We start from the raw sequence: 17,941 nt of genomic DNA, 5'->3' as shown, positions 1-17,941 counted from the left end.
ATCATTTACAAAAGGTTCCTTGTGCCCTCAACTTTCCTGTGCTTCTACCTGTCTACCCCAATCCCACCACCCCAGGTACTGACTGATCTGCTTTCTGTCACTATACACTAAACTATTTCTTAATGAAACTTGCATTTTCCAGAATTTTATATGAATGAAATCACACATATCATACTTTTGTCTAACTTTTCACTCAGCATCATTTTTTGATATTCAAACATGTTGTGATGGCTACTGATAGTTAATCTATTTTTATTGCTGAGTAGTGTTTCATTGCATGGATATTTTGCAATTGTTCATTAAGTTACCTGATGATGGGCAGTTGGTTGTTTCTACTTTCTGGCTATTACAAATAAAGCTTCTATGAATATTAATGCACTAGTTATATATAAATGTATGCTTTCATTTCTAATGGATAAATGCCTAAGAATGGACAGGGTCATACAATAGATAGCAAGTCAAAACTTTTAAAGAAACCGTCAAACTGTTCCCCAAAGTGTTTGCATCATTTGACATTGCACTAGCAATCTACAATAGTTCCAATTACTCCACATCCTCACTTATACTTGGTATGGCCAATTTTAATATTTAGATTGTATTCTAATGGTGCTATCTCCTTGTGATTGTTTTGTATTTCCCTAATTAATAATGTTGAACATCTTTTCATGTGTGATTTTGCCACCTATATATTGGCTTTTATCAAGTGTATTAAAATCTCTTGCTACTTTCTTCTAACTTAATTTTAGTTGGGGTTGTTTGTTTTATTATTGAATTTTTAAGAGTTCTTTAAATATTCTAGATACAAGTTCTTTTTTATAGACCTTATTTAATTAATTTATTTATTTATGTGGTGCTGAGGATCGAACCCAGGGCCTCACACATGCTAGGCGAGTGCTCTACCCCTGAGCCACAACCCCAGCCCCAGGATACAAGTTCTTTAAGAGACATATGATTCACAATCTTTTTTCCAAGATTGTGGGCTAACCTTTCATTAATTGTCTTTAAAAATGTCTTTGTGTGGGTAGGGGACATGTACTAGGGATTGAATCTCAGGATACTCTACCACTGAGCTATATATCCACAGCCCCATATATGTGATGTGTGTATTAATTTTGAGATAGGGTCACACTAAGTTGCTGAGCAGATCTCACTATGTTACTGAGATTAGCCTTGAACTTGTGATCCTTCTGCCTTGCCCTCCTGAGTCACTGGGATTACAGGCATGTACCACCGTGTCCAGCCCCAACAATGACTTTTAAATAAGAAGAAATTCCTAATTTTGATGAAATGCAATTTTTTATTCAGCTTTTCATCACTATGACCAAAAGACCCAACAAGAACAACTTAGAGGAGAAAAGTGTATTGTGGCTCAGGCTTTCAGAAGTTCTATCCCTGGTTGATGGACTTCATTGTTCTGGACTCAAGGTAAGGCAGAACATCATGGCAGAACAAAGCTACTTAGTTCATGACATCCAGGAAAGAGACAGAGTAGAAACAGGATGCCAGGGAAATATAAATCCCAGAGGCACACCTCCAGTGACCTACTTCCTTGAGCCATGCCCTACCTGCCTACAGTATATAAATAATGAATCTTCCAGTCCATGAACATGATATATATCTCCATTTATTCAGGTCTTCTATTTTTTCGAGCAATATTCTTATAGTTTTCAGTGTCTAGACATTGCATATTTTTGTCTGACTTAGTCTTAAGTTTTCCAAACTTTTGTTATTGTCAAAGGCATTATTATGATTCCAATTTCCTAATTTTCATAGAAAATTGACTATGGAAATAGAACTGATTTTTTATTGATCTTAATTTATTTGTTTTTAAAATAATCTTTCTAAAAGCAGTAATGAATTTTAGGAACACCTTAGTATATGTCCATAGAATTTTCTGCATTGACAAATTATGCCATCAATAGCAGCAAAGAAAAAACAGCTTTATTTCTTCCTTTCCAGAGTGGATGCTTTTTGCTTATTTTTTCTTCTTTACTATACTAGTGATATTCGAATAGAGGTGGTGAGAACAGATATGTTTCTGAACTTAGGAGAAAATAACAAACTACCCACTGCATATAATTTTAGATGAATTGGTTTGGTAGATTCCCTTTAATGAGGAAATCTCTCCTACTCTTACTTTGCTAAGAGTTTATCACCAATGTAAATTGAAGTTGTAAAATGCATTCTTTATTGCCTATTAAGGTGGATGGTAGATTTATTTCTTTATGCTTTAAAATATTTTAGTATTTAATATAGTGAATGACAATTTTTGATTTTCACATGTTAAATGAAACATGCATTCCTAGTATATTATATACTTTATATGTTGTTAAATAGAATTTGCTAAAATTTTAAGAATCTCTGCATCTGTGTTCATGGAGGCTACTGATGTAGTTTTCTGTTTTGGTAATTTTGTCTCTGTCTAGTTTGGGTATCAGGACTATGCTTACTTCATGCAGATGGAAGACATTCCCTATTCCTGTATTTTCTAAATGCTTTCATGCAAGATTGACATTGTCTCCCACATAAATGTTTCATAGAATTCATCAGTGAAACCTTATGAAACTTGAGATTTTGTAGAAAGGATTGAAAATCCAATATCTTTTATAAATACAGGGTTATTAATCTTTTGCTTATTTTATTCTATTATTTATTCATTTATTTTTAATTATTTAATTATTTTAAAATAATTCTATTATTTATTACTCAAGGAACTTGTCCATTTCAACTAAGTTGTCAATTTTTAAAATATTTTTCTAGTTGTAGTTGGACACATAGCTTTATTTGATTTATTTATTTTTATGTGGTGCTGAGGATTGAACCTAGCGCCTCGCATGTGCTAGGTGAGCATTCTACCACTCAGCCAGAACCCCAGACCCAGTTGTCAAATTTTTTATAAACGTATTTATAATATTCCATTATTGATCTTTAATTTTTGTAGTGTCATTCCTAATACTGGTAGTTGTATTTTTATTTTTCTCTGTATTATCAGTCATGCTATCAATTTATCAATTAACAAATTTGGGTAAGTTTTTTCTATTATTTGTTTTCTAGTTCATATATATTGATTTTACCATATTATCCTCTTTCTATTAGTTTAAATTTAGTTTACTTGTCCTTTTCTAGTTACTTAAGTAGGAAATTTTGATCACCAATTTTAATCATTCTTTTTTACATAGATATTTAAAGCTGTTTCCCACTTAAGCACTCTTTTCATGTCATTCCAAATTTTCAATTGTTGCTTTTAAACAAAATACAACATTTTCCAATTCCAAACAATTTCCAATTCCAAAAAACAAAATTTTCCAATTTCCCTTCCAATTTCTTCCTTGATCCATCAGTTATTTAGAATGATGCTTTCTAATTTTCAAATAGTTGAGGTTTTTCTACAGATTGTTATTGGTTTCTTATTTGTTTCACTGTGATCAGGGAATGGATACTCATATTTTTAAACTTTTGGTATTTATAGGGTCTTATTTTGTAGTGTGATAGTAGGAGCAAATGTGACTCCATTTTGTTTTATGACTTCATCCTGTAAAACAACCATGCCAAGTAGAAGAGTCATGAGTGGAGCAAGATGTTCTTTTCCTTTTGCTATAGAAACCTTTAAGAACACGGAACCTAATGGGGTATTGTTTCTGTAACTAGGGTAACTGGGCTCTGTTTCTGTAACTGGGGTGACTGGGCTAACTGTGATTGGTTAGGCTTCCCTCTGCTTGACTGCACTGTCCTGCTTCTGTAACCTGGCTTGCTTGCATTGGCTAGACCCCCTGAACATCCCTTTTGCGGTTTTCAGGCTTATAAGGAGTGCCCTTGCAATTGTTCAGGGCTGATCAGGGAAACAGCTTTATGTTCTGGTCAGCTGCCACTGGTGTGCTTCAATAAAGGCTTGATTTGATTATACATGAGTGATCTGGAAGTCAGTTTATGAAACCCTGGGATGAAGCTTTAACTATAACAGTAGCCCATAATATAGTTTATCTTGTTAAAAATTCCATGTGCTCTTGAAAAAATTGTATTTTGTAGTTATTGGTCATAGTATTCTTTATATGTCAATAAGGCCAGGTTGTTAATAGTGCAATTCAAATCATCTACACCCTTAACTGACTTTCTGAGTATTGTCAATGACTGAGGTAGGAGTATCAGAATCTACTACTGTGGTTGTAAATTTGTCCCTTTAATTCTGTCAGATTTGGCTTCGGGTATTTTGGAGCTATGATCTTATGTTTTTTTAAATTCTCTTTTGTGTTAAATAAGAGAGAGGAAAAGGATATAGTCTTTTATATTTAACCACATATACACCATTTCTAGTGCCTTTCATTCCTTCCTGCAAATTCACACTTCTGTCTACTGACATTTCCCTTTAACCTGAAGAAATTTCTCTCTCAGTACATTTATGCCAAATTCTCTATATTCTTATCATTGCAAAATATCTTAAATGTTTCCTTTATTTTTGAGGTATATTTTCACTGTATGATCATTATGTTTGCAGAATTTGTCAACTTCTAATGATATACTGCATATTATCCACTCTCTCTGTGAAGGACACTATTCATGTCATCATTCCACTGTATGCAATAGGAATTTTCTCTAGCTTTTAAGATTTTCTTTTATTCAGTTTCTTTTTCAGTGTTTCATTATGATGGGACTTATGTGTAGTTTTCTTTGCTTTTATCCTACTTGAGGTTCGTCCAAATTTTGTATCTACAAATTTATATTTTTCACCTAGTGGCAGGGAATTATTTCCATTAATACTGTCCCATGTTTCATTATGTTTTTACCCCTCTGATTTTTCTCTCCTGTCCTTGTAGGACTTTATTGACATTTATTTTAGACTATTTGATACAGTTACACAGGTCACTAAGGCCCTAATGTTTCTATTTTTTTTTTCATTTTTTCCTGTGTTCAGAGATCATTTTTTTTACTTTAAATCTTAAAGTTCATTGACCTTTTTTCTTTTTTTAAATCTCAGCTCTGCTATTAAATCTATCTGATAAATTTTTCTTCATTGAAAAATTCTAACATCAGTATTATTTTAGAGTTGATTTTCAACTTGGTAAGTTTTAATTGCATACTGGATAGTGTAGGTAATATATAGAAATTTTGGATTCTCTTATCTCTATCTGAAGAGTATTGAATTTTTGTTGTAACAAACTGTTAGCTAATGCCAGGCATGCTGGTACATGCCCATATCCCAGATACTTGGTAGTTTGAGGCTGAAAGATTAAAAGTTTGAGACTGGCCTGAGCACATTAGTGAGGCATCATCTTAAAATAAATGGTATCATTTGGATCTAAAACTGCCCCCCAAAGAGCCCATGTGTTAAGCAATGTAGCAATGGTCATAGGTTAAAATTGAATTATAAATGGGGTAGACTAATCTATTGGATGTATTAATAATTTGAATGAACAACTGGGGGATAACTATGGACAGATGGATTTGACTGAAGTAAACAGGTCAATGAGGGCATGGCCTTCGACTATATTTGTCCCTGGCCCCTTCTTCTCCTCCCCTCTACTATCCATCTGCCATGAGCTGAGTAACTTTCTTCCATCGTGCCCTTCTGCCATCATGTTCTGCTTTAACTGAGGCCTTCAGCAATACAGTCAGTGGACCATGGACTGAAATTCTGAAATCATGAGCTTAAATACTTTTTTTCTCCTCTAAGTTGTTCTTGTCAGTTATTTACGTCATAGTGACAAAGATTTGACTGACACTAAGTTAAATAACATAAAAAGGATGTTGCTTAGTGGTAGAACACTTTTCTAGCATGTATGAGGCCCTAGGTTCAACCCCCAGTGCTGAAAATATAATAGTTGAATCAGGTGAACTCAAACTTAAAACCGTTTTGCTTTCAATGAACTGCAGTTAAATCTATGTACATGTACTTCCATCATGTTTTTTTGTTTGTTTTTTTTTTTTTTTTTGCTGGGTAGTATGACTCTTCCCTATACCTATGAAGTTCAGGATTTAACCATGAATTTGAGTGGAATCTTTAAGCATATTTTTAAACTCTCCTGTCTTTGTTTATTTCTACTCTAGCACATCTTCCCTTACTTTCAAGCCGTTCTGGCATCCTCAACTCTTTCTCCTGAAATCTCAAAGCATTCTAACTGTGGGTTTTTGTCAGGGTTCTAGCCATCCTCTAACATGCACACATGGGGTATACTCAGGAAGAAAAAATATAAATTTAAATTCACCTAATGTTCATTCTTTTAAAAATTTTTTTTAGTTGTAGATGGACACAATACCTTTATTTTTATTTATTTTATTTGTATGTGGTGCTGAGTATTGAATCCCTTGCCTCACAAGTTGTAGGCAAGTGCTCTACCACTGAGCTACAACCCCAGCCCATAGTGTTCATTCTTTTTTTTAAAGAATCCTTTCAACTTTATTCCTTTGGCAACTATCTTATCTTATCAATTAGATATTATATTTTGTTCAGAGTTTTTAATTCTTATCTCCAGATAAATTAATGTGATAATAGTCACTGCACTATGATGTGGAATGAATCCCTCTTAGTCTTTTTATCACTACAGAAAACACCCTTACTACAAAACTATTTCCCTCAAACTAATGCTACTCATATAAGTGTTTCCATGGAAAATGATTTAATTAATATTAATGGGTATTCTGTTGGGAAAATAGGGATTACAAAGGTCAAATGGGCTTGAGAATAAAGAACTGCAAAATAATCAAACAAGTGGTTTTCTTTGATCTAGGACATTTAAACATCTTACTATGCTAATTAATCTTCCATATTCCTAAGTGGAATATACCCTTATGGCATTATCCCAAACTTTTCCATATATAATTAGTAGTACCATTCACTTATTCATTCAAAAACATTTATTGAACTCCCAAAAGTAGACACCAGAGTGAGATTCTCCTCTCTTCTGATATAATTTTCTTTAGTTTAAAATTCACCAATTCACTATCCTTTTTTACTTTTTGAATTTTTATGTCAGTAACTAACCTACAATGGCTAGGTTTAGGCTATTTAATACTCACCTATTCTTGCTTTATAGTCATCATATCCATACAATAGGAGGTGCTGCTACAGGAAAAGGTAAAAATAGACATTCACCTATCAATAATTTGCAGGGACTAAAGAAAACTACATGGAATTGCCTAGCTTGGTATCCAGCACAGCTTAGTAGCTTGATACATGTTTAATTTTCTTAAGTATTCTCTTCTTTTTGCCTATTAAGTCAGTGACTTCAACAAGATTAATAAGGGTAGATCAAAGTTTTCAGGCCAAATGCAGTTAGAAGCTTATTTTGTTTGGTCCAAGAGCCAAGAACTTTCTTGGTCACTTTTAAAAAGCTGTTTTTAGAAAAGGAAAGAAGAGCTAGGATGTAGCTCAGTAGTAGAGTATTTGCCTAGTGTGTCTGAGACCCTGCGTTTCAGTTTCAGCATCTCAACAGCAAACACACACACAAACAGGAAAGAAGAAAATGTGACACAGACCTCATGTGTCCCACAAAGCCTAAAATATTTGTTACATGGCTTTTTATAAGAAGATGTTAGCTGATCCCTGAGATACAATCCAATCTTTGTAAGTTCTCAAAATAAGCAGGAGAGTAGAACTTGTTTTATTTATTTACATGTTCAGATAGAAGCCCTATTTTGAAAATGTATTAAAAAGGTATTTTACTGGTTTTACTAAGCTTTCAAAGGCCATCTCCAATCTTACCTTTTCCCCTTTTATACCATTACAGTCACATTTTGATCCTGAAGAACATCCATAGCAAGCCTATAAAGAAAAGAAACAGGGGAAGTAATTAAATATGAAACTGAAAATCAAACTCTTGACTTAGAATTCAATGGAACTCAGTAATCCAAACTTAAAAAAACAGAAAACTATCTGAAAGGATATATAGAAATGACAAACAACAGTTACCTTTGGGGAAGCTCTAACATTTTATTATATACATTTATGTTTGAGCTTTTCACAGTGATCTAATATAATTTTTATCATTCTAAAGAAAGATATGTCTTTTTAAATAAAGAGGATAAAATGAAAAAGAAATTCATATAACTTCCTTGTAATGTGGTTACATGTCCAAGTTCTAGAAATTCCTTTGTTTTTCTCCTAATATTACTTTAAAGAAGCCACCTCTCTATCTAAATTAGCAATCAACTTGGCAACTAGCCAAAGATAGCTCCCACTTGAAGTCAACTTGCTTCTTTGCATTCATGAGCAGTCATGGCACACAGAATACATAATGCTGTATTTTACCACTTTTTTTCTTTGCCTCTACTCCCCCATCACTAACAGCAGCTCAACCTCTAACAGCTCCAAGCTTTACCAAAAAAGCTGCTTCCACAGCCTAAATGTTCTAAATAGCCACAACTAACACCTTAATTCACTCATATTAGGAAGTAAGGTCCTAAAACCAAAAAAACAACTTCCTCTAAAATAAAAGTGTACAGTAAATAAGAAGAAAGTAGATAACTTCTGCCATCCATAGCTATCTTTTACTCTGGCATGAAGCTGAACAGCTTAGAAAAACAAATAGTAATTAGTGTAACTTAGGTTGACAGCTTACTACTTATGCACAAGAACATGGCATGCTTTTCATCAAAGAGATCAACAAACTAACTTAACTAAAACCTTTATATGTTGCAAAAGCCAAATAAAGTTCATCCATCAGTGCTCAACCTGAAGAGTCTGTGGCTTAAAAAGTGCCTTTCCCCCAGGCTCAACATTCCATACTTTCTTTTCTTTCTACTTTTTTCCCAAGGCACTTTACTGTAGTCACATCCCCAGTCCCTACCCTTTTGTTGAAACAGGGTCTCCTAAGTTGCTGAGACTGGTGTGAAATTTGTGATCCTCCTACTTCAGCCTTCAGAGTTGCTGGGATTACAGGCTTATGCCGGGCTCCATGCTTCCCTTTCTTTAGTCTATAACACAGCATCTTTCTGAATCCTTATCAACTAATGCAGCTGAAATTAGAAGCCACCCTCATGCTGAAATCTCTTTTCCTTATTATAAGAGCAAACCACAATGGCTTGAAGACAGATCTCTCAATCAACTGCAAGAGGCTATTCTAGTAAAAGATGTACTCTTGACACTTCTAATTCAGTCTGTCAGGCAGCCATTATTTATTTATTATAAATAGATAAATAGGTGATTAGGTTGTACACTGATTTTAGTGTTACATGTTAACTACATTACAGTTTTATTCAGACAAACTCATTCATCAAACATGAAGTGAGCATGATTACAGGCCAGAAATTTTTTTAGGTATGAAATATATAAAAATGAATAAGATGCAACTCATGTTAACATAATTCAACAAATACTTATTGATCATGTGTTGTTTTGTGCCAGCCACTATGTTAAGTGAAGCAGAAATACAAAGACAGTAAATCTTTGTTCTTTCATAGAAAGAATAAGCAGAATACAACAGACACTAGTATGGCAATATGTAAATCAATGGATGTGTAACTGATGTGATTCTGCAATCTGTATATGGGGTAAAAATGGGAGTTCATAACCCACTTGAATCAAAGTGTGAAATATGATATATCAAGAACTATGTAATGTTTTGAGCAACCAACAATAAAAATTTTAAAAAAAGAATAAACCTATATACAAAAAATTACATTATAATGAGCCAGAAACAGGGGTTAATTTTAAATATAAAATATTCTTTGTGAAAAAATAAAAAATAAAATTTAGATTGTGCACACTCTCAGCATCCAATTACATGCATTAATAGAGGTGCAAAGGTTACTGCAAATCCAAAATGGCTGTTAATGTAAGAATAACATTTGAAGTTGAATGAATGACTATTCATAATATGTAAATATATCTGCATAAGGGTTTTTTTGTAAGTAGAAGATGGTATAATTTTGCACATTTAGTCTTTATGGGGAGATTTTCCTCTTTAAAATATGAATTAAAGATTCTGAGAATAATGCAAAGCAATTGGCTAATAGGATTTCATTAATATGGACTAAAAACTATGTGATTTCTTTACAATATTTTGCACTAATCAGTGTCTAAAAATCTCAATATAATGTATAAACAAAACCTTTAATGTTCTTCTGTGTGATTTTCCAAGTGATTTTATGCAATATTTTTCTTAAAAAATTGGTAATTTCATTTTTATACTTTTTATTAATTAACTTGTAGTTTTCTTTAGAGAGATCACTAATTAAAACATTTTGGAATTATAGATAAATTTTAAAATTAAATTTTAAGGTTTAAATTTTGAATTTTATTTATTCTGCCTAGCTTATGGGAAAGACTCTGGTACTCATGGGTTAAAAACAAAACAAAAACCAGGCAACTGTAATACACACACCAACCACTAGATGCCACTTTCTATACAATTATAACAGTGGCACCCACAAGGAAATAGCCCTAATTAGACATCTGATTAATGGAGTAACTTTTTTTAATACCAATTTCCATTAATATTGATTAAATGCTCAAAGAGTACAAAGCACAATATTATGTCTATGAGCTGTACAAAAATGTGTAGATGTGGGTGCTGCCTTTAAGGAGCTTCCAATCTAGATTTAAAAAAGAAAAAAGAAAAGAAAAACTATGCACAAACAAATTTAAATTAGAATAAAATGAAAAAAATGATAAGACAGATAATGGTAATGGAAAAAATCACTAACACACAAGAAATATTCCCCTAGTTTACTTCAGAAGTTGAATCATTACAATCTCATGGACAAGCATTCCCATGCTCTAGGATTATTTTTTCACTTGTAAAAATGACATATATAGACAATGTGATCTAATTATGTAGCTTCCAGATTCCACTGTGATTCTGTTAGGATCCACCAAGCAAAAATAAGTGTATAGTCAATAATTCTTAACACAAATTCCCTTGAGCCCGAGAGTATTAATAAAAGGTTGGTTAAAAAAAAAAAGTGAATACCTAGACTTCAATTCAGAAAAATGGACAGAAAGATATCTAGAGGCAAAATGACCATATTAAGCACTAAGATTTTAAAAAATTGAATGAGGCAAAGAGGTAAAATTAACATTTACAGACCTCAGTTTAAAAGCATTTACTAAGTAAATGTGGAAAAAAAAAACTATCATAGGAGATAAGGCTAAACTATGAACTTTTCAATACTGTGGAAAATTAATTCTACAAAGTCACACAAAACAGTTAAAGCAAGAAAATTATTGAATTATAATAATCTTTTAAAATTTTATTATGGGAGAAAATAATAAAATAAAAATTATGGAAGGTTTTGCATTCACACATAGTAAAACACATCATAAAACTATAATAATTAAAACAGTGTGGTATTACTCAAAGAATGGTAGCTTAACTAACTAAAATACTAAGGCCAGAAAAGACACACAGGTGTATGGACCCCCTACACACACATTTACTATATTATAAAAGTTGGCATGTCAAATCAATGTGAAATTAATGAGTCATTTAACATATGGTGCTGGGATAAGTACAGAAAATTATGAATTTACATCTTAGGCCATTACAACAAAAGTATATATTTGAGTATTATCCAAAATGTTTGGAACCAAAGTGTTTTTAATTTTCAATTATTTTTAGATTTTGGAATATCTGCTTATACATAATGAAATATTTTTGGGATAAGACCCAAATGTAAACATGAACTCATTTATATCTTATATAAACCTTATACACATAGCCTGAAGGTAATAGTAAACAGTGTTTTAAATACTCTTGTCCATGGAGCAAAATTGCATTATGTGGAAATTTTTCCCTTGTGGTATAATGTCAGAGCTCAAAACCTTTCAGATTTTGGGTTTCAAACTTTCAGATTATGAATACCCAACTATAACAGGTATTAGACTAAAAAGTACAAGTAAAAAGCAAACTTGCAGCCCAATGCAGTGGTGTACACCTATAATCCCAGCTACTCCAGAGGATCTCAAGTTAGAGGCTGACCTGGGCAATTTTGCAAGACCCTGTCTAAAAATAAAATAAAAAGGCTGGTGATGTAACTCAGTGGTAGACCACGTGCCCAGCATGTACAAGGCCCTGGTTTTAATCTCCTGTACTAAAATAAAAACATGCAAATTCCTGGATGCATTAACATTACCCAAAGAACCTTGTAACAATTCAGATACCAGGAACCCATCCTAAAGTTTGTTTCAGTAAGAAATAGAAGTTGACCAAAAGAATATGTAATTTTCATTTCATTTCTGATTGATACATAATATTTGTACATATTTATGAGGTACAATGTGAGAAAGAGTAAGAGGAAGGAGGGAGAAGGTAAGGCCAATCAGTGGGTACAATGTAGTTTGGTAGAAATAAGTTCTGGTGTTCTATGGTGCAACAAGTTTTAAATAACAATAATGGATTATGTATTTTAAAATCTTCTCTTATTTAACTGGAAATGGTATTGTTTATTTAAATTTATTTATTTACCTATTCTAATTAGGTATATATGACAGCAGAATGCATTTTGATTCATTGTACACAATTGCAGCATAACTTTTCATTTCTCTGGTTGTACATGATATAGGATCACACCATATGTGTAGTCATACAGGTACCTAGGGCAATGATGTCCATCTCATTCCACCATCTTTCCTGCTCCCATGCCTCCTCCCCATCTCTCCCTCCCTTTTCACCAATCATAGTTCCTCCATTTTTCCCATACCCCACCTTTTATGGATCTGCATCCACTTATCAGAGAGAATATTTGGCCTTTGTATTTTTGTAATATTCTTACTTCACTTAGTATGATATTCTCCAACTCCATCCATTTACCTGAAAATGCCATAATTTTATTCTCTCTTTATGCCAAGCAATACTCCATTGTGTGTATACACCACAGTTTCTTTATCCATTCATCTATTGAAGGGCATCTAGGTTGGTTCCACAGTTTAGCTACTGTGAATTGAGCTGCTATAAACATTGATGTGGCTGCATTACTATAGTATGCTGATTTTAAGTCCTTTGGGTGTATATGGAGGAGTGGGATAGCTGTGTCAAATGGTGGCTCCATTCCAAGTTTTCTAAGGAATCTCCATAATGCTTTCCAGAGTGGTTGCATCAAATTCCAGTCCCATCAGCAATATATGAGTGTGCCTTTCCCCCCACATCCTCACCAACACTTACTGTTGTTTGTATTCTTGATAACTGCCATTTTGACTGGGGTGAGATGAAACCTTAGAGTAGTTTTGATTTGCATTTCTCTATTACTAGAGATGTTGAACATTTTTCCATATGTCTGTTGATCAAGTGTATATCTTCTTCTGAGAAGTGTCTGTTCAGTTCCTTAGCCCATTTGTTAATTGGGTTGTTTGTTTTTTTGGTGTTGATTTTTTGAGTTCTGTATATATCCTGGAGATTAGTGCTCTGACATGTGTGTGGCAAAAATTTGCTCCCCAAATGTAGGTTCTCTCTTCCCCTCATTGATTGTTTCTTTTGCTGAGAAAAAGCTTTCAAAATCTTCTCTTATAGCTATTTTATAATGGTAAAGTTCCAATTCAATAGGAAGATATAACAATTACAATTTATGCATGCACCTAACAACAGAGCCAAAAACCACATGAATCAAAAACTGTCCCAACTGAAGAGAGAAATATAGACAATTTAATAACAGTATTTGGGGACTTCAATACCCCACATTCAATAATGGGTATAGTAGTGAGGCAGAAAATTAATAATAAAATAGAGAACTGAACAATAGTACAAACCAGCAATACCTAACAGGCACTTATTCAACATTTTGTCCAATAATAAAATGCACAGAACATTCTCCAGAATAGATCATAGGATAGGCCATTAAAAACACTTTCAATAAATAAATTGAAATATACCAAGTATGTTTCCAAGCCACACTGAAATAAAATTTGAAAACAAGATTAGAAGGAAATTTGATATTCACAGAATATGGAAAAAAGTTTTTAAAAATTCCTTATGAATCTATGAGTCAAAGAAAATACAACATATATTAAAATATTGTAAGGTGAATGAAAATAACACAACCAAGTACCCAAAACACATGAGATATTTAAAGGAGTACTAGAGGAAAATTTAGAGCATTGAATGTCTATATTTTTTCTTCTTCTTAAATATTTTTATTAGTGCACTAGAATTATACATAATATTGAATACCTACATTTAAAAATAAATGAAATAAATAACTTCTCCTTCAAGACATTAGTAAAAGGGAGCAAACAAAACCTCAATTGAAGGGAAGGAAGAAAATAACAACAATTTGAATTGAAATTAATAAAATGAAGGATAAAAAAATAGAGATAATCAACAAAACTGAAATGTGGTGCTTAGGAAAGGTCAACAAAATTTCAAACCACCACCACCAGAAAAAAATGACTACTGAAATTAATAAATTAATAAATCAGGAATGAAAGAGGTTACATTACTAACAATGTAGGAATAGCAGGAAACTTCTTCAATCTGATATAAGGCATATACAAAAAAAATAATGTCACAATAATTGATAACGAAAGACTGAATCATTTCCCTGTAAGATCAGAACGAGGGCTGGGTCTGTAGCTCAGTGGTAGAGTGCTTGCCTAACATGTGTGAGGCACTGGGTTGAATCCTCAGCATCATATAAAAATAAATAAATAAAATAAAGGTATTGTGTCTATTTACAACCAAAATTTAAAAAAATATATTAAAAAAGACAAAGATGTCCATTCTGTCATTTCTTTTGAAAATAATTCTAAAAGATTCTCTCCATGAAAATTAGGCAAGTAAGTAAACCATCAATACTGAAAAACAAGAATTAAAGAACATATATTTTTACATGTGACAAAGTCTTTTATCTAGAAATTCCTATTAGAATTAATCAATGGGTTCAACAAGACTATAAGGTACACAATGAATATAAAAAATTCAATTGCATTTCTATATAATAGCATGAAATGAAATGAAAAATCCATTTCCAACAACATAAGAAAGAATAAAATTCTTAGGAATAAACTGAGCCAAAAATTCAAAACACATATTCTAAAAATATCAAAACATTATTGAGATAATTTAATGATTATAAAATAAAGGAAAAATCCCCATATTCATGGATCAGAAAACTTAATATTCCTAAGACAGTAATACTCCTCACATTTTTCTACAGATTCAAGGCGATTTTTGTAAAAATTCCAAGTATATATTTTGAAAAATGGACAACCTGATAATAACATTGAATTTATATGTAATAGCAAGAAACCCAAAAAAACCAAAACAATATTGAAAAAGAGGAGTAAAATACTTACTACAAATGTACTCCAACTAATGTGGTAAAATGGCATGAGGTGAGACATACAGGTATTATAAAGATACAATATCCTGCCTGCTACATGATTTTCATTATGAAATAAACAGAACAGACAAATCTATAATAACAAGTAGATTGGCTGTTGACTAAGACTGAGGAGTGAGGGATCAATGGGAAATGAAAGCTAAGAGATACAGATTTCTTTTGGGGTTGATAAAAATGCTCTATAACTGAGTCAGGAGAATGTTACATGATACTATAAATGTTCTAAAAAGTGTTGTACCCTTTAAATTACTGAACTAGATGGTGTGAAAATCATATTTCAATGATACTTTTATAAAATCAGTGTCAAGAAATAATGTATGGGAAATCCATGCTGCCAGTAACTGTGAAAGGTCTGAGACTATTCCCTATTTGCAAGCTAACAAGTTAGTTTGCTAGTGTATTATGAATGCTTGTAGAAGATATAAGACTTCTTGATCAGAGACAATTTATCACTCAAAGCAATAGCTTGAGCTTCCCTGAACACCAATTTCCACTGAGTGATGCTAACCAGACAAGTTGATGCCTTCACCTGAGCTGCATTATTATTACAGGAGAGAAATCAAGAATTTAGAGAACCCACATATTTTATAATGGGCAGTAAGCTTGCTTGACTTTTGCTTGGAGATATTATCTTTATTATGCTAGAAGGTAAACAAATCTGGCCTTTCTTCCAAAGGAAGATACTGTCTCTATTTTTAAGTTGTTCACTTTAAAACAACCTTCAAAACAGAGTTCATAGACAGGACAGTTCCTCTCCTCTTATGACGTGCAGAGACATAAGAGATTCATGGAAAACTTTCTTCAAACATATTCCAGAATTTGAAAAAAAAATAAGAGAATAAACAAATGCAGCATATGAACAGCAATGAGAGTTTTTAAAACCACTATTATCTTGAATATTTGATAATCCTTTTAAAATATTGCTAATATTCTGAAATTGTTAATTATGTTTATGCAGTATGATGTACTTTTCTTTAAGTAAGGCATGATGTATATACTGATGTGTTTAGGCATATGAAACGTTATTATCTGTAACTTATTTTTAATGGCCTAGCAAAAAAGAAATGTACACACCCTTGTAAGATTTAAGTAGATGAATATACTGAGAAACACTTGAGCGCATGACACATAAAGCAAACATGGCAAATTGCTAACAAATACTAAGTCTACATGAAGATATAATGACATTAATTTTATCTTTCAATTTTTTTGAAAATGTTATTAAAAAGTTAGAAATATTGAGAAATATACCTGAAACAAATATCCTTCAATGGCAAAAAAGGAGATATATTTCAACATGTATGATTTTCATTAGAGATATTATAAACATAAGGCCACATTATAACAGTGATCCACTTTATGCTTTGAATGCACCCCTTGCTGCTCTGCCACTGTGACTTATTTTTAAATGGACATGTTTCTCTCTCTTCCTCTCTCCCTTCTCCTCCCTAAACTTTCCTCCCTACTCTCAGAATTACATTTCTTATCTATCCTAGGAAGAGTTATCTACCCTTGAGCACACACTCACCACAGGAAAGAAGTACTCTGGGGATGGCAGCAGAAGATCTTAGAAATTACTATCTCCCAAATTAATAAGTGAATTACAGCTCCAGACAGCACACATGGAATGTAACCGTTGAATCACCTCTTTAAAAACCCCTGTTCCTCATGATGTGCAGAATCACAGCCTCTTGGAAAAGAGTCCCTTGTGTTTTTCCCTTGCTAATAAAGCAATAAAACTTTTATTTTCCTTTTTCTCAAAACTGTATCATCATTATTGTTGACATTGGGGACAAGGACCAAGCTTTTGTTAACAACATGGAAAGGTTGATATAATAGATAAAAGATTCATACATAAATAATAACCACAGAAAGCTGGAAGCTGGTATAGCTATATTAATTTCAGACAAAGTAGACTTTAAAGTAAAAATTTATTCTGAAAAATAAAACAATATCACTTCAGAATGATAACAGGTTTGGTTCACAGGGAAGATACTAAAAGGAAACCACCATAAACTGTATAAATTGTAACATCCTCAAAATATATCAATTAAAAACTATAAGATCTACAAATATAAATAGACAAATCTACAATCATAGTTGGAGATTTTAAGCAGACCTCCAATAACTGGTAGAACATGTAAACAAAATAATCTGTAAGGATGTAGAGAGATTTGAACATGAATAACATACTTATTCTAATGGACATATATAATACATCAAATGAAGAACACATATTTATAGCAGGTACATCCTGGAAGTTTATAAAAACTGACCAGACACTGAAGGACCAGTGTACTCCTTCAGTGTACTCCTAATATTATACTATTTTCAATTAAATGAGTAATCTGCATTTACATTATTTTGAATATGTGATTCTAAACAAATCTCAAAAGACTGAATTCATACTGAATATTATCTCTAAATATCATGCAATTAATTTAGAACAAAAAAAATTTAAACAAAATCTTCCAGAGAACAGGAGGGATAAAATTAGCATAACCTTGAAACCAAACCTAAATAGGACTGAGTATGAAAGAAAAAATACCAATCTTATCAATAAATATAGAGGCAAAATTCCTAAATACAATATGATAAAACTAAGCCCTAGCCATTGTTGAAAGGAAACAAAAGGATTGGAAAAGAAGAAAGAAAAATGTCATTTACAGATTAT

General features: G+C 32.3%; 1 protein-coding gene across 1 annotated transcript in view; it reads right to left on the bottom strand.

Moving 5' to 3' along the window:
- The window catches only part of Col4a5 (collagen type IV alpha 5 chain), a 225,974-nt gene that overhangs the window by 131,376 nt on the left and 76,657 nt on the right, over positions 1–17,941 (bottom strand). Inside the window, exon 2 of the mRNA XM_046420818.2 lies at positions 7,697–7,756. Within this exon, the coding sequence (XP_046276774.1) occupies positions 7,697–7,756 (60 nt within the window). The remainder of the gene's footprint in view (positions 1–7,696; positions 7,757–17,941) is intronic.

This window comes from Marmota monax, unplaced genomic scaffold (assembly GCF_021218885.2).
Source record: "Marmota monax isolate L192 unplaced genomic scaffold, Marmota_monax_Labrador192_F-V1.1 WCK01_AAM20220418_F8-fsc00050, whole genome shotgun sequence".
Taxonomy (NCBI): Eukaryota; Metazoa; Chordata; class Mammalia; order Rodentia; family Sciuridae; genus Marmota; species Marmota monax.
The sequence above is the reverse complement of the archived record's forward strand: the minus strand, read 5'-3'. Positions and strand labels throughout refer to the sequence as shown.